We start from the raw sequence: 23,182 nt of genomic DNA, 5'->3' as shown, positions 1-23,182 counted from the left end.
GTTTTTGAACACCTTTGTTTTTTAGTTCATGAGAAAATTTCAACTTGGTTACTCCTTGACTGTTTCAGTTGCTGATGTGTGATCAGAATGAGTGGATTAGGGGAGAACTCCTTGGACAGCATGACCAGTGATTCAAGAAAACGCAAGCCATTGCCCTGTGATACCCCGGGACCAGGGTAGAGAGTATTAATTTTTTTATTTTATTATGGGTTGTTTACAAATAGTGAATGGGTTTTTCCAGTATTTAAAACTGATGTGTTGGCATTTAGTGCCAGATTGTAGTTGGTGACATGCCTAACATTCTGATATTGGTGTATGTGAAACAGTCAAATAATATTATTGCAGGAAAAATTAGTTGTATAAACAATTTTAGAGGCAGGATTTGTTAATTAATTTTTAATTTGGAGGGGAATACATACTTTTTAAAAAAAGGGCCCTAGAAAAGCATAAATATATAATTTGGTGTATATTGCTTAAATCAAAAAGTAATAGTGGTACAATAACATGTTTTTCTTCTCCCTTCAGTATTCACCTTCTGTTCTTGTGTGCCTGTACCACTCAACATTTTCCAAATGCAAGATGTCCCTTGCAATGCTGGGCGTTTTTGAGTAGTTATCCTATTCTGATGTCTTCCTGATAGAAGTTTTTTCTCATAAATTTCATTGCATATATTTACCCCACTATATCTTACTGCCCTTCTTCTATTGATTTCCTATTGATGTGAAATTTCAACAACATTGGTGTATATCCCTACTCAGCCACTAATTTTCCTAGTGGATTACTTTGAAAAGTGAGTGAGGGGTAATGGACTAGTAACTCAGCCTCTCCCCACACACATAGTGGCTGTTAGAAGATACTTGCCCAAGATTGACAAATGGAAAGAGGGAGGGAAGTTGGCATTTCTAAGGTTGGTGGATTTTACTTAGTGAGCTCCAGTTGCTGACCATATAAATATGTATAGTGGGTAGCCAACATGGTGCCCTCCATATGTTGTTAGAGTACATCTCCCATCATCATTTATCATTAGCCATGCTGATAGTCTGGAGGGCACCATGTTGGCTATCTATGATGTATTACATTTGTAACTCACCTTTCTGTGCACAGGTTGGCTGCATTTGCACATCGTGGTAAGCCATGGCTAATGGTTTAACATGAATTGAAAGAGTGCTCCCACTTCACTTCCAGCTAGTTAGCAAAAGCAAAAAAACCCACAATATTTTTCTTACCATTACATCCAGACTGGATGTTTGCTCCAAACAAACCTCAATAGGAAGCCAAGAACAAACCTTAGCTTCATATTGTGCATCATAGTTTGTTGTCCCTGCTCACTAGCAAGGTGGAGAGAAGCTGGAGCGAATTTGCACATTGATGGCAAACCATTAAATATGGCTTACTGTGACACAAAAGTCACAGTCAGAGTGATTTAAACTTAGAATGAGAAGTGCATACCTGAACATTTAGCAATTTGAGAATAAATAAATGGTTTGAAAGAAGATCCTATAATAATTAGGCTTAACTACTTTAAAATGTTGTCTCTTTTTTCTAGTCTGATCTGCAGTGGAGAGAAACGTCGACGTGAACAGGAAAGTAAATATATTGAAGAACTGGCTGAGCTGATTTCTGCTAATCTGAGCGACATTGACAATTTCAATGTCAAGCCGGATAAATGTGCAATTTTAAAGGAAACTGTTAGACAGATACGGCAGATAAAGGAGCAAGGCAAGTCCTGACTTCTTATATTACAAGGGAGAAATTATATTCTATTTTCAGGTTATCACATATGGATGTTTAAATCTAGCTTTTAAATAAGGCTTTAAAATTTTGTTACATTTTCTTCTGTATTAACTGCTTGAATGTTGACTGTGAGTTTACCTTAACGAAGTTTTCTGCAAATAGAATATAATTGAACTATAATAGGGGGAAATGAAGTAATGATTGACAAATTTTCCTAAACTGAATTCTAGTTTTACATTCATGGTGTTGGGCAAGTCACTGTAGAATAAAAGATCAGAATGGTACTGAGGATCCAAAAGTGTCTTCACAATGAATTCAGAAGGGAGGTTTCAGGCTAATAGATCCGTTTCTTCAATTATTGAACTGGTTAGAAAGCACAGGAACCAAAGTTCTATCCTGCAAGGTTAGGCACTTCCCATGTTCAAAGAAATGTCTATCCCTGCTCAGTCACATTGCATTTGTTAGATGAGCAAGTAAAGAATACAGAAGGGATGGTGGAGGGAGCATGTGAATCCAAGGCATGATACAATCCTGGATGCTAGATTAATAGCTCCATATACCCCTCTTTCCAGCAACTCCTGCAGCCAAGCTGGTGCTTTCCTTTGGGACCACATCAGCGAGTCTGGGGGGAGGGGTTGTCATCTGGGCAGCCCAGAACCTCCATACACACTGTCCATGCTTGCGCCCCTGGGGGGTCACTTTGATGCTGCTAACGCAATGATTTGACTTCACCCCTGGACACGCATTTCATTGTCTCATGACAGATGCCAATACCAACAAAAGGATTTGAGTGTTGCACTGGGTGTGTTTTTCCCATAGCAAGGAGAAATAGAAACATTCTGAGATGTAAATATTGTGAAAATAACAGCCATTAATTCTACAATCGCATTAGATTTTCATTGCAAATCTTAGAGAATGCTTGATATATATGACAGACGTTTACAAAAATACTTACATACAGTACAAGTTTCAAAATTTGCTCTATTTTTTATAGGAAAAACAGCTTCCACTGATGACGATGTACAGAAGGCTGACGTATCTTCAACAGGTCAAGGGGTTATTGATAAGGATTCATTGGGACCTCTTCTGTTACAGGCAAGTCTATAGGCTATTACAAGTACTCAACAGTATATATTACAGCAACATTTCCCCCCTCACTTGATAAATACTAATAGTCTTACGCAGGCTTCACAGGAAACAAAACAAACCTTTGCAATCAAATACTTCAGAGTTTCTTGCAAAGGTAATTGATACACATGTTTTAAACAACTTTAAACATAAAAGCAGCGATGGGAAACCTGTGGTACTCCAGAAGCTGCAGGGCTACAATTTACATAATCTTTGATCTTTGGTCATTTTGGCTGGGGCTAACGGGAGTTAGAGTCCAACAACACCACAGGTTCCCCATCCTTTGGCTACAGCATTCCGTCCAGTCAAGGTAGAGCATAGGGTCCATGGACAGAGCAGGAATATGGGAGGCACACACAGGCTTCCCATTTCCCATTTATTATTTATTAAATTTATTTGTTAAATCTCTATACTGCCTTCCATCTGAAGATCACAGAATGGTTTACAGTATAATAACACAATAACAAACAGACGCAATAACCACCTCACCCTCCACACGGTTTAAAAGGCCATGGATTTATTTTTTATTATAATGGCCTGGTATGCTCGCTGCATGAGCAGAAGCCTAGAGGGATTGGTAGACAAGTAAGCAATGCATCCTTTCTTTCTTTTTTGGAAAGTGATGCACTGTCTTCAACCGAAACAGCAACATTCATAGAATCATAGAGTTGGAAGGGACCCCAAGAGTCATCTAGTCCAACACCCTGCAGTGCAAGAATCTCAACTAAAGCATCCATGACAGATGGCCACCCAACCTTTGCTTAATAACTTCCAATGAAGGAGAGTCTACAACATCCTGAAGGAGTCCATTGAACAACTCTTACTGTCAAAAGTTCTTCGTGATGTTTAGTTGGAATCTCCTTTCTTGTAACCAAAACTGGATTCTCAGTCTAACAAATTGGGTAATCTCCAGATTGGATTACTGTCATATCGTCTGCATGGGATTGCCTTTGAAGACGGTTCAGAAACTTCAGTTGGTGCATAAACAGTGCTAGAATTTTGGATGCAGATTGCAGGGACAACGTAAGATTGATCCTTAAATATTTATGTTTGCTGTATGTTTCCAGGCACAATTTTAAGTTCTAATCCTTAGACTTTTTGTTGTTTCATTCATGTTCTTCTGAAGAAGAGTTTTCTTCCAGGTTACTCAGCAGAGATGTGTTTATACTTAGGCATGCATACTACAGTGGTGCCCCGCAAGACGAATGCCTCGCAAGATGAAAAACCCGCTAGACGAAAGGGTTTTCCGTTTTTCGAGGTACTTTGCAAGACGAATTTCCCTATGGGCTTGCTGCCCAAGACAAAAACGTCTTGCGAGTTTTTCCCCTCCCCCCCTTTTCTAAGCCGCTAATAGCCGCTAAGCCACTAATAGCGCTAATCCGCTAATGGCCGTGCTTCGCAAGACGAAAAAAACGCTAGACGAAGAGACTCTTGGAACGGATTATTTTCGTCTTGCGAGGCACCACTGTACATGTATGTGTGTCCATTGTTACATGTATCTATGCATTATTCCCCATTCCAGCTGCAACGCTGTACACACATACCTGGGAGTATGCCCCATTGAACTAAGTATGATTTGTTTCTGAAAAGACATGTAGGACTGCCCCCCCCCCAAAGATTGCTGTCTGAGATTGGTGTGCCCTTATTTTCTGTATCTTTTACATATATAAAAGTCTGTATACTTGGATAATTTGCTATGATTTTGTTTTTAGGCATTAGATGGCTTCTTATTCGTAGTAAATCGAGATGGGAACATTGTATTTGTATCCGAAAATGTCACTCAGTATTTGCAATATAAACAAGAGGACCTGGTTAATACAAGTGTTTACAGTATCTTGCATGAAGAGGACCGGAAGGATTTTCTTAAAAATTTACCAAAATCTACAGGTAATAAGCTTGTTAAAACTTGGGATTGTTACTGTGTAGACATCCATTTTAAATAGGAATATAGCTTTTAAGTCCTTAAGTGGTGAGGGGAGAGACTTCATCAGGCAAGGCCTTCTTCCACCTGCCTTGCCCCACCCTCCAACCCTGGGAGTCCTTATAAGAAAGCCGTGCCTGGAGGAAGAGCTGTGAGGGGAGAGACTTCATCAGGCAAGGCATTCTTCCACCTGCCTTGCCCCACCCTCCAGTCTCTGCTTCTCAGTTTGTATTGTATTATTTTATGCACTTGCTGTTGTTTTATTGATTGCTGTTGTTTTATTGATTGTAGTTTAGAAATTATTTATTGTAATTGTTAAGAGTGGATTTCTGTTTAATTTTTATATGCTGATATTTAATATTATTCTATACTAGTCTAATGATCGTTGAATGTTACTTTATTTGATGTAGGTTGCTTATTTTAAAGTTATGTTTTATTATTGCATTTTTGTATTGGATTAGATTGTTATAAGGTGTACATTCTTTGTTTCTTCAGCTTGTAAACCGCCTTAGGTATTGTAAGATAGAAAGACGGTATACAAATAGAAAGTGATGATGATGATTGAGTATTAAGCAAAGTATTCCTTTTTATATTTGAATTAGTTTCCACTGTTTTAAAAAACAATTTATTTATTGCATTTATATGCTGCTTTTCTATCAAATTATTTTAAGTTTTCAAGAAAATACTAGCGTTATGTCTCACTGTTACATTTGCCCTCTCATATATAACTGCCAATTTTCTTTAAAGGCATACAAAAATATCTTTCAAAACAGTTTAATTTAATATAAGCTACTATTCCATTTACTGTTTTAATTAACAGAAATCTACTATTAAATTCTCATATCTTAAATGTAGCTGCTATATAGCTAGCACCATTGCTTTCTTTCTAGTGTTTGCTTCTTTGTTACTGATATGTGAGAAAGTAGAATGTGTTCCCTCTTCAGTAGCACTTAAAAAAAACATTTCTGGCATAGGAGAGGCATCCATTGAGTTTAGTGAAACTTCTTCCAAGCATGCTTAGGAATGCAGTCTTACCTAATAACTTGTGTAAAGTCTTATTCTGCTCAAACATAATATATTTCTTAAATTTGTGTGTACACTAGTGAATGGAGTTTCTTGGACCAATGAAGCACCTAGACAGAAGAGTCATACATTTAATTGTCGCATGATGGTTAACACTGTACATGATCTTCTGGAAGATGTAGGGAACAACCAAGATACACATCAAAGATTTGAAACCATGCAATGTTTTGCTTTATCACAACCAAGAGCCATGCTGGAAGAAGGTGAAGGTAATGGCATGCAGCTGATGTGGCTGTTGATTTTTTTATCTCTTAAGTACAACTTTAATTATAATGTGATGAGCTGTGTTCAGTCAGTGCCTTTTGTAAAATAACTTAGCAATACATAGATGTCAGTATTTGTATTTCTTAATAAAACAGAAAGCTTTTGTTTTCTTTAAATCTCAAGCTATCTATAAATGTAACATAAAATGTTTTGAATTGCAGATTTGCAGTCCTGTATGATATGTGTGGCACGCCGTATCTCGGCAGTAGAAAGGGTATTTTCACCAAATACAGAGAGCTTTGTTACTAGACATGACCTTTCAGGTAAGTAAGCTATATAAATAACTAATGAACTCTATTCAATGTAAATGACCACAAGCATGTTTTGTGCAGTTATTTTACAATTGCTTGCCTAGAGTTTTTTAAAAAATATATATTTAGAATTAGAGCCTCCAAGGCAGCTAATATTTCAGTAGGTTTTACTTGTATTTTTCTTAATCATTCCCGCCCCTAGTTTGTTTATTTTAGCTATACTTGTTCTCTACAAAATAAAGGCCTGGTTTGGATGATACTCAACCCCCACATTGTCCCTTCATGCGTAAGTAGATGGAGATTGCAGCTTCCCAGGACAGGGGCATGTGAGGCTGGGCATGTGCAGTTGTACACCCTGAATATCCATGCATGGATGTAATATTTGAATACATTACAGAGACATGTAGTTGAAAACCAAGTTATAAATAGGATTGTGTTGTAAAATCCAATATACAAAGAGTCAATTCCCTTTCTCCCAAATCTTGGGATTCAGCACATGGTTTGGGATTTCACGTAGGTAACACCCAGTTCAAATATAACGCCCACACATGGGTATTCACAGGAAAAGTGTGCCTGGTGGTAATTGTAGGTATGAACAATCTTATTCTCACCAGCCTAGGAAGAAGGTAAGGGAGAAAATAATCTGAACTGGGCTAAATCTGGAGCGTAGAGCTAAAACTGTCAATTGAATTTTCCATCTTAACCAGCAAAATATATTGAGTTGGCAACATAAAGCTACTCTGGCCGAATTTAGTCTGCTATGATTTTTCCTAGTTGGTGATTATCATTATCAGCATTTTTCATTTGCTTTATACAAAACAAAGAGTCTCAAAGCAACATAACAAGATCAAATAAAATAAGTAAAACAATGTAAAACCAGACAATTCTAAAGCAATGAAAAGTACAAAATACATAAAATGTTTACCTAGTATTATAGCTATGTGTTGATTGTGGAAACAGTTTTGGGTTTATCTTTTCTTTTTATTTATTCATTGAATTTATATACAACCCTATACCCGGAGGTCTCAGGGCGGTTTAGGTTGGATATATCTCATTGGTATTTAGTTCCAGGAGTTATGTTGACTATTAATGAGGATCCAGATTATCTGGGGAAGACTGTTTTCGAGTCTCCAGGTGCTCCTTTAAATAGTTCATCCTTCTTACCTTTCGTAAAGAACTGACCACTCACATGTACATGGTCTTTCAAGCTGAGACCTTGACATATTTGGTTCTGTATGCAAGGCAAAAAGGTTGAATCGTGAGTAGGATTCAAAGAATGGATTTGTGTGCATATCTGAAATTACTGTGTTTGCAGCCTAGTCTTTCTTTTTTCTTACTCTTTCTTTCACATTAATGCCAAAGAACATTGCTAACCATGCTATGCTCATTTTATTGTTGTTAGCTTTTATGTTTTACATATTTTATATCAAGTAAGCATTTTTCTGATTGACAGGTAAACTTGTTAACATAGATACAAATTCTCTAAGGTCCATGAGACCTGGCTTTGAAGATACAATTCGTCGTTGTATTCAGAGATTTTTATGTCAAAATGAAGGACAGCCCTGGTCAAACAAACGCCACTATCATGAAGGTAACACCACACATTTCTAAATGCTAATTTATTTAATTTGTACAAAGTTGTTTCATGCTTGCTTCTACATGTAGGACCATATTAAAATCAACACAATGAATATATCTCTTAGGAAATGATTTTACAGTAAAAAATTAAATTGTATACCCCATTTGGTTATATTAGGCTCATTAATAATTATAACTAATTTGTTATACTATTTAGTGTTAGTAAAACACTAAATTTGGGCTGTTCAGATTCATTCACCTATTTATCTCACACTTATCTTAGTAAAACAAGTGAGAAATGTAGGTGAAGGCTTTGTATTGCAGAGCCTAGGGTTTCATTAAAGAGTATGGGAATTCCATTTTCATACAATATTTTGGGCTGTTGTTTTACTGAGAAAAAGTGTGTGAGAGAAATAGATGAATGTATCTGAACAGCCCAAAATATTACACAAAAATGTAATTCCCCTACTCTTTAATGAAACCCTAGGCTCTGCAATACAAAATATTGCCACTCGCAGCTAGTTTGGTGTTTATAACACATGAACATGGGGTTAGCATCAGGTTCATGGTTAGCTGTGGTTTCTTTTGCGGTGAGGAGAGTGAATTGGGTCACTTTCCCAGCATACAGCCTTACATTTAGCCCAATCAGCCCTGGAAATTGTGTTGGTTTGATTTTTGTGACATGTAAAAGTACCTGGGAGAAAGTTTTCACGTTTTCATTGCTTTGAGACAGGTGATTATCTAAAAACTCATACACTCTTGAATTACTAAAGTCTCTGGAACTACTATATTAAGACAGGACACATTTGAATAAAAATTTTACTTAAACACAAGTTTGATATTAGAATTTCATGAAGCTTTGGGTTTTCCAAAGTGTATGTTTTATTTTTTAAGTGACCATTTTGTTAAAGTAGTTAATGAAGTAGTATGAGTTTTATTTCTGTTTCTAGAATAGGAAATGTAAGCAGATTGCTTCAGTACTAATAGTTTCTACTCTTCCTAACAGCTTATATGCAAGGTCTTGCTGAAACACCACTCTATCGGTTCTCCTTAGCTGATGGAACAATAGTGACAGCACAAACAAAAAGTAAATTGTTCCGGAACCCTGTTACCAATGACCGGCATGGGTTTATCTCCACTCACTTTCTTCAAAGGTGAAATCAATAATCTGTTTTAGCAGCTCCAAAATCATATGTGTCTAATGTGAACCAACATAATGAAAACATTTAGAGGGCAGTATAAGAGACAATAGATGCAGAATTTTAACCTATGAGCATTGTTAAATTTTATTTGGTCAGATATAACAGGAAGATAAAATTGCTGAATGTTAAGTTTCAATTCATACAAATTTCATGCAAATGCCCACTACCCTTTTTTATCTCTTCGGACAAGGACAAGATGGCACATCATCTCATGGTACATTGTGTTTATATTGAAACTTATGAATACACCTTTTATTGAGTTAGACCCCCAATTCCAATATTACCTACTTCACTGAGAAGTTGGGAAGGATCAAAGAAGCCGATTTCGCTCACAATAATGATTTTAAACATTACTAGGGTAAATCCTACTACTACTAATATAATAATTTTGTACCCTGCCCATGTGACTGGGTTGCCCCAGCCACTTTGGGCAGCTTTCACACGTTGAACTTTTGAAAAAGAGGTTTTGAGCTTATTCATTTTTATGTCTTTTTGAGATAAAACAGTAAGCCTCATTATGTAACAGCAAATGACCTCTGCCCACTGTATCACAATTTCTATAAAGTTCTTATTAAGGGTGGAATATTTTCTATTCTTATCAAGAAAATTAGTAGAATATACAACTTGGAAATACAGTTTGTGCTCTTCCTGTGCCTTGTTGATGTTGATAAAAAGATTAATACAATGGGCTAAGGAAGAATTTTAAATTTCATCATAAATTTCTATGAGCTCGATGAGTGTATATGGCAGTGCTCCTGTGTTCTGCTGTTGCAACCCAGTATTGTACATTGATTCCTAGAAGAACATATAAGATCTTTTAAAACATGGATATTACTAATCCACTGTGCCAAGCTTGATTGCCAATGCTGTGTGTTTCAGAGAACAAAATGGATATCGACCAAATCCCAGTGCAATGGGACAGAACATCAGAACATCTACAACTGCAAGTACAAATTCAGTCAGTGGAGTCATGAACATGTCATCTGGGCAAAATATACCTTTGCAGAACAGGAACTATGGTATGGGAGATCCTAACTTAATGGGGCAGATGAGTGGTGCTAGATATGGAGGTCCTGGAAACATGGGACCTGTGAACTCTGGACAAGGAATACAGTCTTCTCCTTATCAGAGTAACTATGGATTAAATATGAGCAGCCCACCACATGGGAGCCCAGGCATGACTTCCAGTCAACAGAATTTAATGATATCCCCTAGGAATCGTGGGAGTCCAAAAGTGAATTCACATCAATTTTCTCCTGTAGCAGGTAATTATTTCTAGTATCTTTTGAAAGTGTGTGTTATTTTTTTGTTTCAGCATCTGAAATCAGATACTATTTATTCAGTTGGCCAGAAATGGCGATGATTATCATTGTTTATAATCCACTCTTCAGCTATCATTCCCAGAGCAGCTTAGAGCATAAACATAAAAAACAATATCATGCAATCAGACTTACTGTGAATACTATGAAAAATATTGTTATGCAGAAATTATGGGAGGCAGTTTTAAAACTTTCTCTGTATATATTTTCTGCTGTAATGTTTCAAAGTATTTTTAATTAAGCGATTCGTTAATATGTAATACCTCACTTAGTGTTCCTCCTCTTTTTATATAGGTGTGAACTCTCCAATGGGAACTGCCAGCAACACTAGCAACAACAATTTTTCAAGCAGCTCACTTAGTGCTCTTCAAGCGATTAGTGAGGGAGTTGGAACTTCCCTTCTGTCTACTCTTTCTTCGCCAGGTCCAAAACTAGACAATTCTCCAAATATGAATGTTCCTCAGCAAAGTAAAATGGGTAACCAGGATTCAAAGAGCCCCCCTGGCTTGTTTTGTGAGCAAAATCAAGTGGAGAGTTCCATGTGTCAGTCAAACAGCAGGGACTCCCTTAGTAACAAAGAGATCAAAGAAGAGGGCCTTGAAGGCTCTGATCAGAGGGGACTACCTGAAAGCAAAGGGCATAAAAAACTTCTCCAGTTGCTAACTTGTTCCTCAGAAGACAGGGGACACCCTACACTGTCAAACTCCCCTTTGGACTCCAGTTGCAAAGAACCTACTGCCAATGCCACAAGCCCTTCATCTGGAGTCTCGTCTTCCACATCTGGAGGGGTCTCTTCTTCATCAAACATGCAAGAGAAGCATAGGATTTTGCATAAATTGCTGCGGAATGGTAATTCTCCAGCAGAAGTGGCAAAAATCACAGCTGAAGCTACTGGTAAAGACACATACCATGACAGTAATGCTGTTTCCTGTGGCGAAGGAACAGTCAAGCAAGAACAAATGAGTCCTAAAAAGAAGGAAAACCATGCCCTCCTTAGATACTTGCTTGACAAGGATGATGTAAAAGATCCTCTTTCGAAAGACATTAAACCTAAAATAGAAAATTTAGACAGCAAGATGGGACAGTGCTGTAGTTCTGCCATAACTACTTCAAGTCAAGAAAAAGAGATGAAAATAAAAACAGAACCCACTGAAGAGGTAGAGTATTCTAATGTTTAGCAAAATCCCTGTTAAAAGACTCTGTATACTTTTGTTTTCTAAATAAGCCCCTGGAATGGAACCCTGCACTTTCTTTTTGTAAGTCTGAAAACCACAGCTAACCTGAACTCCCAACTATGATGTATCAAAGCAATCTTTAAAACGTTGCTTTTAAAAATTATTTCACATTGTGCCAGTTTAATTTCCCACTGATTATAGATGATGCAGGTATTCCACTCAATACGTGAGAGAACATGGAATGCCTCTTTTAAGAAGGAACCTGCCCCCCATGTATTTTAAGCATTTACCACCTTAAATAATTAATATAGCTGACTGAGGCTGCAATCCTAATCCTGTGTACCTGGAAGTGAGCCTCATTGAATTAAATAGGATTTACTTCTGAGTAGATGTGGTTACAACTGCAGCCCAAGCCATTCTCAGGATCAGCCTGTTGAAACTTATAGGCATATGAGAATCATGACTGAAATAAATTATTTGATTTCAGTACATGTACTGCTACTAAGCATGACTTAATTGGTGACCACTTTAAATAATTAACTTTTAAAAAAAGAAAGAGCTGCCATTATGTTAACTGAAGACATCTTTTTCAGGAGATTAAAATAAATAAATAAATAGGTTAATTAAACATTGCAGGCCTAGCCTTAAGTGATACCTTGGAAAATTCATCCACAATATTTTCTGAATATTCCATTACAGAATATGCAAATGAAGTTTTTATCTTTTTCTTTCTCTCCAAATCAGTAAAGTTATCTCTGATCAAATATTTTCATGACTTCTAGCTGGTTCTCTTAAGAATTTGTAGTAAGTTTCGAAGACATCATAGTTTTGAGCTCATACCAGCTTCTGATTTTTTCAGTAGAAACCTAAACAATTAAGTTTGTTTTTAAATGTTTTTTTTTTCTTTTCAGATGAGTGGAGATTTGGTGGATAATTTAGATGCCATTTTGGGTGATCTAACTAGCTCAGATTTTTGCAGTAATCCAATGTCTGCAAATGGAAATAACATGGGGAATAAACAACCATTGTGCCAAGGAAATGCACCGCTGGGTAAAGTTTATTTGACATAATATTCCACTTTATTTAACAGTCATTGTGTTGATTAAAGGCATTCAAGCCGTTCTTTCTGTTTGTTCTTAATTTCCCAGTTTAGCCTTTTAAAAAATTGTTTTTATTGTTGTCTACTAGTAGACTAGAATTTCCTTGTAGATACCCTCTGTAATGTCTGATAGTGAGCTTTATAAACTTTGAGACCTAACACAAGAAAACGTTGAGTTTAAAGTTGCAAGCATAGATTTGATAGAAACCAACTGTCGATCACTGGGCAGCCTGCAGATCAACAGGCCTGATACTACCACTTTCTGCTGTTCCTGGAGGCTGTTCATGCTTATTAAATCAAATAACAGTGCATTCCAGAGTGCACAATAAGATGAATCAATAGGTCAGAAAGTTCAGCTTTGATTAGCTAAATAATTTGAGAAAGGTAAACTAAATCAGAAGTGGTATTGGGAGCATACAGCTAGGTACTACTTTATGATGAGAAAGGGAATCATGGTTTTCGTGTGTGTGTGTGTGTGTGTGTGTGTGTGTGAGAGAGAGAGAGAGAGAGAGAGAGAGAGAGAGAGATCTAGTTGTATTTTCTGAACTTTCTATGAAAAAAATGTTTTTTTAAAAAAAATCAGTATGCAATTCAAAAGTGTTGAGAACATCAGTATTTAAAATATTGTTTATTCAGATTTTTGTGTTATTCCGTTGTGTTATTGTGTTATTGAGTTAGAATAAATACCATAAACAGAAAAAATACTTGATAAAAGGGAAGATACTTCAACTGTTGTCTAACTTGTTTTCCATTTTGTTTAAAACTTTTGACCTTTTGCAAAGTGCATTACTTTTTTGTATTCATAAATATATATAATCAAATCTGTCCTGAAATTCCCAATTCTTTTTTTTAATATAATGTATTACTACATTTTAAGCAGGGACACGGGTGGCGCTGTGGGTTAAACCACAGAGCCTAGGACTTGCCAATCAGAAGGTTGGCGGTTCGAATCCCCGTGACAGGGTGAGCTCCCGTTGCTCGGTCCCTGCTCCTGCTAATCTAGCAGTTCAAAAGCACATCAAAGTGCAAGTAGATAAATAGGTACCGCTCCGGCGGGAAGGTAAATGGCGTTTTCGTGCGCTGCTCTGGTTCGCCAGAAGCGGCTTAGTCATGCTGGCCACATGACCTGGAAGCTGTACGCCGGCTCCCTCGGCCACTAAAGCGATATGAGTGCTGCAACCCCAGAGTCGGTCACAACTGGACGTAATGGTCAGGGGTCCCTTTACATTTACATTTTAAGGATAGCAGTTAACTTAATATGTATTTAACTGTACTCATACCATATTAGAGCTAATTTATTAGGCTTCTGATTCCGCCCCTGCCCCTGCCTTTCTAGTTAGGGTTTTGATTATTTTCTAACATTTTATAGAATTCTGTATATAGCTATAAGAGATTTGAAATTAACAGAGACTGTACAGATCCAAAGAGATACACCATATTCTTTTAATAATTATAGTAGTTATAGTAGTTATAGGAAGTAGTTATAGGAAGTTAACATCTCAGTCTGAAACATTATAGATCAAACAATCCAGATGAATAATTTCTGTATTAGTCTCCATCAGTGACTCGTATAGGACATACAATTTCTGTCAAAACAAAACAAATTCCTTCCAGTAGCACCTTAAAGACCAACTAAGTCAGTTCTTGGTATGAGCTTTCGTGTGCATGCACACTTCTTCAGATACACTGAAACAGAAATTCAAAGGAATTTCAGAAATAGAATTTCAGAAACAGGAATTTCAGAAACAGAAATTCAAAGGAATTTCAGAAATAGACTGGAAAGAGAAGCTGCTGAATTACAACTTATCACCAAACTCAAAACCATGGAAAAACCTGGTCTGAACAAAGACCTTGGATTCTTATCTCATTATACATGACAAAGCCATTTTTCACCTTTTCACCCCTTGCTTTTTCCTGTAAGACCTATTGCAGTCGTTAAGAGTCGTCAACAGGCTCATCACAGCTATCTGCCAATCACCCATTCCCACCACCCTTCTGAGTAATACCCCTCCTCACCTTCTCACTATATAGAAGGGTCTGGAAACTTCTGTTTCAGTGTATCTGAAGAAGTGTGCATGCACACGAAAGCTCATACCAAGAACTGACTTAGTTGGTCTTTAAGGTGCTACTGGAAGGAATTTGTTTTGTTTTGACTATGGCAGACCAACACGGCTACCTATCTGTAACTAATACAATTTCTGTGGTTTTATTAAAATTACATTAAATAACCTTATAGTGGATGCTAAACATCTGTCATGGTAGATCAATACCAGGTTTAAAGATGGTACAGTTACAATTATATTTTAATTACTCAACAGGTATGAGAAGTCCCCAATCTATGCAGGCCACCCGTCCTCCTTTCAACAGAGCCATGTCTTTAGACAGCCCCATATCAGTGGGATCAAGTCCGTCTGTGAGGAGTGTTAATACATTCTCCATGCTACAGAAGCAAAACATGATGGGTGGGAGTCCAAGAATGATGGAAAATCAGGAAAACTTTGGAACCAATATGGGTTTGTTGATTTCCTCATACTTTTAAAAAAAATCATGAACAATATCCCAAAGGTTTGCTGGAGTAAATTATTAACTACGATAAAAATTGTTACAATTGTATTATACTAGCTTATTCTAGCTAAGCTTTTTAGACCTTTTGGCTCAATTCACATATCTCACCAAAAACATTTGTAGGGTTGGGTTTAGTTGTGATGTCTGAATTAACAAATCATGGTTTGTGAGGAGCTAGCAAATTTGCTTGCACCAAGTGTGGTGAGCGTGGTGTCTGAATTGACAAATCATTGTTGTGGCTTTTCCTTTACCTCCATTGCCACCACACCTACGGTCTGGAGTGCTGAGCAGATAGAAAATAGAAGCAGACAAGCATCCCTAAAGCATGGGTTTCCTGTACATTCAGAAGTTCACGTCTCTGTGTTGACGTAGTTAGAGTACCAGACTAAGGTCTCTGAGACCCAGGTTAAAATCTCTGCTCAGTCATGAAGCTGTCCAGGGGACCTTGGGGCAGTCAAGAGCTTCATGTTTTGGCTTTTAAACTTTGGTGAGTGCAAACTTCAGCAAACAGCAAACATTCTGTTTGAATTGAACCATTGTCACAAAAAATACACAATGATAACAACAACCCATCTTCGTTGTTGTGCAATGTTTTATATCTCAGTTGAACATTTGAGATGTTACCATGAATGGTGGCTGAAAGGCCCTGATATATGCAGCCCTTTGGGTCCTGGCTAAAACTTATTTGGAGTGGGTGGATATAAAAATGCCAACTGTAGCAAATTGTATTGTATGCTATGTTTTTCTGTAGGGAAAGCAATATGTATTTAAATTCGTTAATTTTCTAGGGGGACCTAACAGAAATATGCCTATGAATCAGCATTCAGCAAGTGACTGGAGCCTACAAAACTCAAAAGTGAGCAGGATGGAACCTATTAGTTCTGGTTCAGTGCCAAGACCAGGGCCAGACTGCAACCCAACCCTTGCCAGATCTTCAGTTGGTGGTCCCATGCCTGGTTTACCCATGAGGTCAAATAGTATGCCTGGCACCAGATCCATGATCCAACAGCAGATGATCCATATGAGTGAGTTCTTACTATGCTTTTTTAATTGGACACCACAATAATTTGTGTTTTATGCACTGCACATAGGTAAGATAACACTGGGCAACAATTTTTTACTTTTTGAATGTTGTCTAGATTTCTACAACTGATTTAGGGTATTTTTGCACTGCTGAATCAGGAAATGGCATCCGTTTCTCTCCATCAGGTCAGGTTTTCTGTAAACTGAATGGTGGGCATTGATAAAGGTAAGTACACGTAAATTGCATGTTGCTTCACCATTTTTCAAACTTCAGGGCTTGAACTTCTGTTTCTTGGAACTCCTGGAATGCTCAGCAGCACGGAGGTCTCTCTTCAGAGTCCAACAGTAGTCAGCCATCATGACTGCGTCCCAGCGACCCTGATACCTGGTCTCCATCTCTTTCATGTCCTGATGGAATCTCTCCCCCTGCTCGTCACTCATTGAACCCAGGTTCTCAGGAAACCGGTCCATATGTGAAAATAGGTAGTGCATCTTGACGCTCATGTTGCAGCCCAGGTTTCTGAAAGCAATCAGCATTTTGTTGACAAGTTCTGCGTAGTTTCTGGCCTTATTGTTGCCAAGAAAGTTCTTCACTACCAGAACAAATGCCTTCCATGCTTCCAGTTCCACTTCGTTCATTGAGTTTCCGAACTCTGGATCTCTGATGAGCTGACGGATCTGAGGACCGTCAAAGATGTCAGCTTTCAACTTCTCCATGGTCAATCCTGGAAAAGCCTGGCACAAGTAAATGAAGCAGTCACCATCCTTGTCCAGAGCCTTGGTGAACTGCTTGATTAAGCTGAGCTTGATGTGCAGTGGTGGGAAGAGTATTCTGTCTTTGTCCACCAGAGGGTCGTTGATGACGTTCCTTTCTTTACAAGGCACCAATTCCTCCCGCACAGGCCAGTCCTTCTTCATGTAATGCTGAGCACGGTCCCTACTATCCCACATGCACAGAAAACTTGGTGAAGCCAGACTGTTGTCCCAACAAAAAGTTCACCATCTTCAGGTCAACACAAATAAACCACTTACGCTGATCATAACCAATTTTCTCCAGCACATACTTCACCGCTTCATAGTTCTCCTTCAGTGTACTCGAGTGAGCCAGGGGTATAGAGGCAAACTGGTTGCCGTTGTGTAGCAGAACACATTTCAGTGATCACTTGCTGCTGTCAATGAACAGTCTCCAATCTTTGGGTTCGTACTGTGGCACTCCAAGCTTGAGCAGAAGCTGCGCAATATCTGCACAGTACACCAAGTCCTTCTCTTCCGAGAAAAAATGGAGGTACTCTTGATGCCTGTTGCGGAGGAAGCTGATGCAAGCACTGTCAGAGAGATTCAACTCCTTTTGGGAAAATGGATGTGGAGCATCATCTTCAAGAACCACTTCTTCTTCATGTCCTTCAACACTGGAGGCATCTTCGTCACTAATGTCAGGAAGTTCTCTGAAGATAGGCACTGGAATTTCATCACAATGAGCTACAGGACGACGTGCTGATTGAAGATCAGGATACTTCGTGGGGCAGCTGCCCCATTAACTTAGTTTTGATCCCCCAACTTTATGCTTTGCTGGACCAATTTATGGAAGATTTCGAGGTTTTATGACTTCAAACTGATCCCTTTTCGACATAATCACCCAGAACTATCGGACCTGAATACTTCTTGTCATTAAAATAATCATTTCCAATGAAAACAATTATTTGACAAGGCATTTTACCCCCACCAACGTCTTCTAAAATGCTCCACACAAGTGTACATGTGAACAAAAACGTAAAAAAAGACATGTAGCCATAACTCAAAAACTTGACCTGATTGAGCAAAACCAATGTGATTTTTGGATTCAGCGCATCAGATTCATCCTAAATCAGCTGAAAAAACGCAGACAACAAATTTGTTGTTGACCAGTGTAATAGAATCATAGAACCGTAGATTTGGAAGGGACTACAAGAGTCGTCTAGTTCAACCTCCTGCAATGCAGGAAGCTTTCACCCAACATGGGGCTCAAACCCAAAACCCTGAGATTAAGAGTCTCATGCTCTACTGACTGGCAATAAAGTTTGAAGCATTTAGGCTTTGGGCTGTTTGCACAGTGATCTGCACCGTGTTCTGAGCAACTAGTGCTCCAGTGTGGGTTGCTGGACACTGGTAGACTTTAAGGAAGCAAAGCATTTAAATTCAGTGAGAGTGATAAACAATTTAGACCACTACCTCTCAGCTTGGGGTTGCCATATTTCAAGAATTCACCCGGAAAACACAAATAGCGATCCTAAAACAGACACACTTCCTGGTTCTGTTGACAAAACCCCTGGCCATTTTGCCGATCTTTCAAAATTCCTCATGGACACTGCTTTACCCATTTGATTCCTGGACATGTTTGGGGAAATCTGGACGTAGGGCAACCCTATCTCAGCTGCCTTGTTACTGCTATTTGAGTTTAACGGGGGGGGGGGGCGGCATCCTGGTGCTGTCATATCTACAACAGTTCAAAGATGTGGAAGGAACTACTATTAGTTGAACACACATAAACACCCTGTTAAGAAGCTTTCTCCCCTTTTACATCCCATTTGAATAGAAACCTTACATTCTGAAAGTAATGCCATACATTTTTACTTAGGTTTCAAGTGAGAGTAATACCGATGATTTTGATATTAAAAATAGTTGTATGGTGGTTTTTTGAGATATTTTATCATTGTGTTTTATAATAGTGATGCATTGTTTTTGTACACTGCCCTGTGTTGTTGGATTGCTGCTCTAAAAATTCACCTCTTTTCTAAAAGTAAATTTAGTTTTGATTCATTTTGTAGGGCCAAATGAAATTAATATTGGTATGGGAGGGAATCCTTATGCACATCAAGGACCGTCTAACCATCCAAATGCATGGCCTGACAACATGCTGTCCATGGAGCAAGGACCTCGAGGTTCACAAAACAGGTACAATAAGGTTCAGAATGTTATATGTTATTTAACTGACAGCCTATTCTTCATCTACAAATGGTATCACAACATTCTGATCATTCAGGAAAAACACTCATCTAAATACAAAATTAGTTAAGTCCATTGATTTCAGTGGCTCTACTGTGAATACGACTTCCCCTATCTGAACTAGAATGCTGGACTAGACAGATTATTTGTTTGTTTGTGATTCATCAAAGAAAATGCTTACATCATATTTGTAATTTGTTTACCATCTTAGTCTTTGGCATTCTATTGGGGATTTGTTGGAGAGTAATGATCTATCAAAGGTGATAAAAGTTTTGTCATGGAGGGTCCTCCTTTCAGTTTCCAGAATCCTGCTCATTTGTGAAATGACACTGGGCATATCTCATTTTTGCACTTATGTATACTGGGAAGATATGATTCTTATCTGGAGGCTTCAATTTATGTGTGATATGAGAATTTATCTACTCTTTGACCAGTATTCTTAATTGTTGCTACATCTTGGTTTTCCTAGGCAACTAGTTAGGAATTCTTTAGATGATCTTCTGTATGCTGCTCCAAATGTTGATGGCCAAAGTGATGAAAGGGCTCTTCTAGATCAATTGCATACATTGCTGAGTAACACAGATGTCACAAGCCTTGAAGAAATTGATAGGGCCTTAGGAATTCCTGATCTTGTAAATCAAGTAAGTTGCCAGTGCTCTTGAAGTGCAAATTTTTCAGTTTGCTGTATGCTCTTAAAATGTATTTTTGCGGGGGGGGGGGAATAAAAGCCCTAGTACATTTCTTCCTCAGTACTTTGAACATTCTTCTTTTTGGTGAGAAGAACTTATTTTATATATTATAGGCTCCAGAACTTGCTACTCACCTCAAGCTGAACATAGCCCACCTTCTCTGTATTGTGGCCTGCCAAGTATTCTTGCAGTCATAAAAAGGCTGTAAAAACAGAAGATTTATCCAACTGCTGGTGACTTGCATTACATTTGCTGGATTACAAATTATGCAGACCTGATATGATTGTAAACATGATATTGCAGTGCCCCTTTAAAAAAATCATAGTGAGAAAATGTTTGCCTATAACATAACAAGAGCAGCCTTCTGATCTAAAAATTGTTTATTTTCCTTTTAATTTGTGACAATACTACATTGTAATTAAAGTGTGCAGGCATCTTCTTTAGAAAGGTAGTTGTAGAATAGTTGCTGAATATTATAGTGATGAAGTCTTAATATACCTGACTCAGAACTTGCTCGTAGGAGATGGATTTTGTCAATGTAATTTTGAATTGGGCAATTTTCATTGGATTATTGGATAATCCTGTGTGTATCCCTAAACTGTTAAATGGTGAAATAGGGTCCCATAACTGTTGTACCATGTGCTTACTGGTGTGTCTCCTGAACATTTACTATGTTTTTTACACTGCTGGCCACACACACACACACACACACACACACACACACACACACACACACATAGACACATACACAGAGGTCATATTTTCAAATATAAAATTCCCCTGTATAAAATATTCTTAATATACTATTGCAGAGTGTGAAATATTGGCAAGTTCTATATTCTTTTTAAGGGGCAAGCTTTGGAACCCAAGCAAGAATCATTTCATGGCCAAGAATCTACTGTAATGATTGACCAGAAGCCTCCAGTATATGGTCAGCCATACCAGGGCCAGGGAGCTCCCCTGCCAGGGGGTTTTAGTAGCGTGCAAGGCCAACAGGCAGCCTTTAACTCTGTGATGAATCAGATGAATCAGCAGGGCAGTTTTCCAATGCAAAGTATGCATCCCCGAGCAAATGTCATGAGGCCCAGAACCAACACACCAAAGCAACTTCGGATGCAGCTCCAACAGAGACTTCAAGGGCAGCAGGTAAACAATTATAATTTTTCAGTTCCCTTCTGAAGAGGGAAACTTTTTGGCTTTGCTAAGGGCAGGAAAATGAAATATATCACTTACCAATTAACACATACATTCATTTGTTTTATCCTGTCCTGATATTTGGTACACACAGAGACTTAGTTTACATGTCAAGATGTTGCCCAAACTATGACTTAACTGGTACTATGCAACCACGAGGGCTCCTAAAATGGAGCTACAGCTTTGGCTACAGCTCATGGTTAGAGCACAAACCTTGGCTAATGATAATGCAGGAATAAAAAAGACAAGAGAGGAGGAAAGGTGCTGTGAGCTCCCCAGGAATCCACATGTTTGCATGGTTCTGATAGTCCATAATTTGGCTTGCCATGACATGTGAAGCAGGCCTGCAATTCCTCATCATTGTAGTCTTTATTTTCAGTTTGGTAATGTCATTTCTGAGATTAAATACTCCTGGACTAGACAGATTATTTTTTTGATGAAAACTGATGTTTGATGAAAACTAATGAAAACAGTGGCGCAGTTGTTTTCTGAATTGCACTATTAAGTATCAGTATGAAAGTTAATGATTAGGTTTGTATATTTAAGGCCCTTGTTGGCATCCTTCTGCCTTGGAGACAATGGAGGAGTGCGCCTTTGGGTGTGAAGTCAAACGTTGTGTTTCAGCGCACCTAATAAGCCACACTGAGTGAAGTAGCTTCTTTTTAATTATTACTTTTGCCTAGGTTTGTAGTGTAGCATGGGTTTTATAGAAACCTGTTTGATGTATTTTGACATCGTTCTGTTACACACTGTTGCTTTCTGTTTCTTAAGTTTTTGAATCAGACTCGTCAAACACTTGATATAAAAATGGAGAACCCCAACCCTGGTAGTGCATCAGTGATGAGACCTGTTATGCCCCCACAAATGGGATCACAAGTAAGTATTACTAATCAGGTTATACAGTAGCCTCCCACTTCGTGCTGTAATTTTACCTCTCCCCAGTTCTGCTTTCTATTACTTCTCTCTTCCTTCATACATCTTTTAAAGCACTAAAACAGACACACATATTTTTATCTAATGGATCAAAGTCCAATAGAACATAACCATAAACCAAAATACGATTCTACATGAATCATGTCATCATTAGACATACATCAGTTGGGGCATATGACTGGTGAAGAAACACCTATATAATAATGTCATCCTAAATAATGTCAATATTTTTGATTAGGAATGACAATGCTCTGTTTTACCATTGTTGCAATTCTTGTTCAGATGGGTGAGGCATTGGATCTCAACTGCAATTGTAGAAAAGTACAGTGGTACCTCGGGTTACAGACGCTTCAGGTTACAGACTCTGCTAACCCAGAAATAGTACCTCGGGTTAAGAACTTTGCTTCAGGATGAGAACAGAAATCGTGCGACGGCAGCAGCAGTGGGAGGCCCCATTAGCTAAAGTGGTACCTCAGGTTAAGAACAGACCTCCGGAACGAATTAAGTTGTTAACCCGAGGTACCACTGTATTCCAGAACCATTCTGGGGATTGAAACTGTTGAGCAATGCTAGTCTGGCAAGTATGGATTCAGTTACTTGTATCTAATTTAGCTTTAAGTCACCGTCCTGTCAGTACAAATATTTATTATGCCTGTGCAATGGGACTTTCCTCTTGTGCACCCCCTTAATATTTTCTGCTGGTTTCCCCAACCATTTGGAGCAGATTTAGGAAGGACACATTCAGGGTGAGGTGGGGGGGGAGGAGAGAAGGTCTCATTGTTCAATCATAAATTTTTGCACTGACAGAAAAGTTGCTTAGTGCCACATTGGATATAAGCCACAGTGCCTGCTGAATGTTCCAGCTACACAAAGTGAGACCTGCAACAAAATGTAGAGTGCTGCTGTTTGGGGTTTTAGCCACCCAGCTAGTATCTGTTCCAGGATGCTCCATTCCCTTCCATGCCACCTCCGTCTTCCTGTTTTCCATTCCACCACCTTAACCACTCCAATAGTCATCAAGCCAGCATTCTGTTTGCTAGGT

The 23,182-nt window shown here is 38.3% G+C and overlaps 1 protein-coding gene across 14 annotated transcripts in view; it reads left to right on the top strand.

The window, feature by feature from the left end:
* The window catches only part of NCOA3 (nuclear receptor coactivator 3), a 98,931-nt gene that overhangs the window by 69,086 nt on the left and 6,663 nt on the right, over window positions 1-23,182 (top strand). For 7 of the 14 annotated variants that reach the window (XM_081867498.1, XM_081867504.1, XM_081867506.1 and 4 more), the window contains 17 exons: window positions 69-608; window positions 1,547-1,719; window positions 2,729-2,829; window positions 4,575-4,749; window positions 5,887-6,075; window positions 6,292-6,393; window positions 7,835-7,972; window positions 8,966-9,113; window positions 10,041-10,426; window positions 10,775-11,637; window positions 12,567-12,705; window positions 15,073-15,267; window positions 16,108-16,344; window positions 19,147-19,273; window positions 19,794-19,965; window positions 20,863-21,159; window positions 21,979-22,083. In XM_081867498.1, the coding sequence (XP_081723624.1) occupies window positions 505-608; window positions 1,547-1,719; window positions 2,729-2,829; window positions 4,575-4,749; window positions 5,887-6,075; window positions 6,292-6,393; window positions 7,835-7,972; window positions 8,966-9,113; window positions 10,041-10,426; window positions 10,775-11,637; window positions 12,567-12,705; window positions 15,073-15,267; window positions 16,108-16,344; window positions 19,147-19,273; window positions 19,794-19,965; window positions 20,863-21,159; window positions 21,979-22,083 (3,651 nt within the window). In that variant the 5' untranslated portion in view covers window positions 69-504. Of the gene's footprint in view, window positions 1-25; window positions 609-1,546; window positions 1,720-2,728; window positions 2,830-4,574; window positions 4,750-5,886; window positions 6,076-6,291; window positions 6,394-7,834; window positions 7,973-8,965; window positions 9,114-10,040; window positions 10,427-10,774; window positions 11,638-12,566; window positions 12,706-15,072; window positions 15,268-16,107; window positions 16,345-19,146; window positions 19,274-19,793; window positions 19,966-20,862; window positions 21,160-21,978; window positions 22,084-23,182 lie in introns of all 14 variants that reach the window. The other 7 variants (XM_081867501.1, XM_081867499.1, XM_081867500.1 and 4 more) reach the window with 3 other exon arrangements.

This window comes from Podarcis erhardii, assembly GCF_964252035.2.
Source record: "Podarcis erhardii genome assembly, chromosome: 6".
Classification (NCBI taxonomy): Eukaryota; Metazoa; Chordata; class Lepidosauria; order Squamata; family Lacertidae; genus Podarcis; species Podarcis erhardii.
Note: the sequence above shows the minus strand (reverse complement) of the source record. Positions and strands in the feature narration are given on the sequence as shown.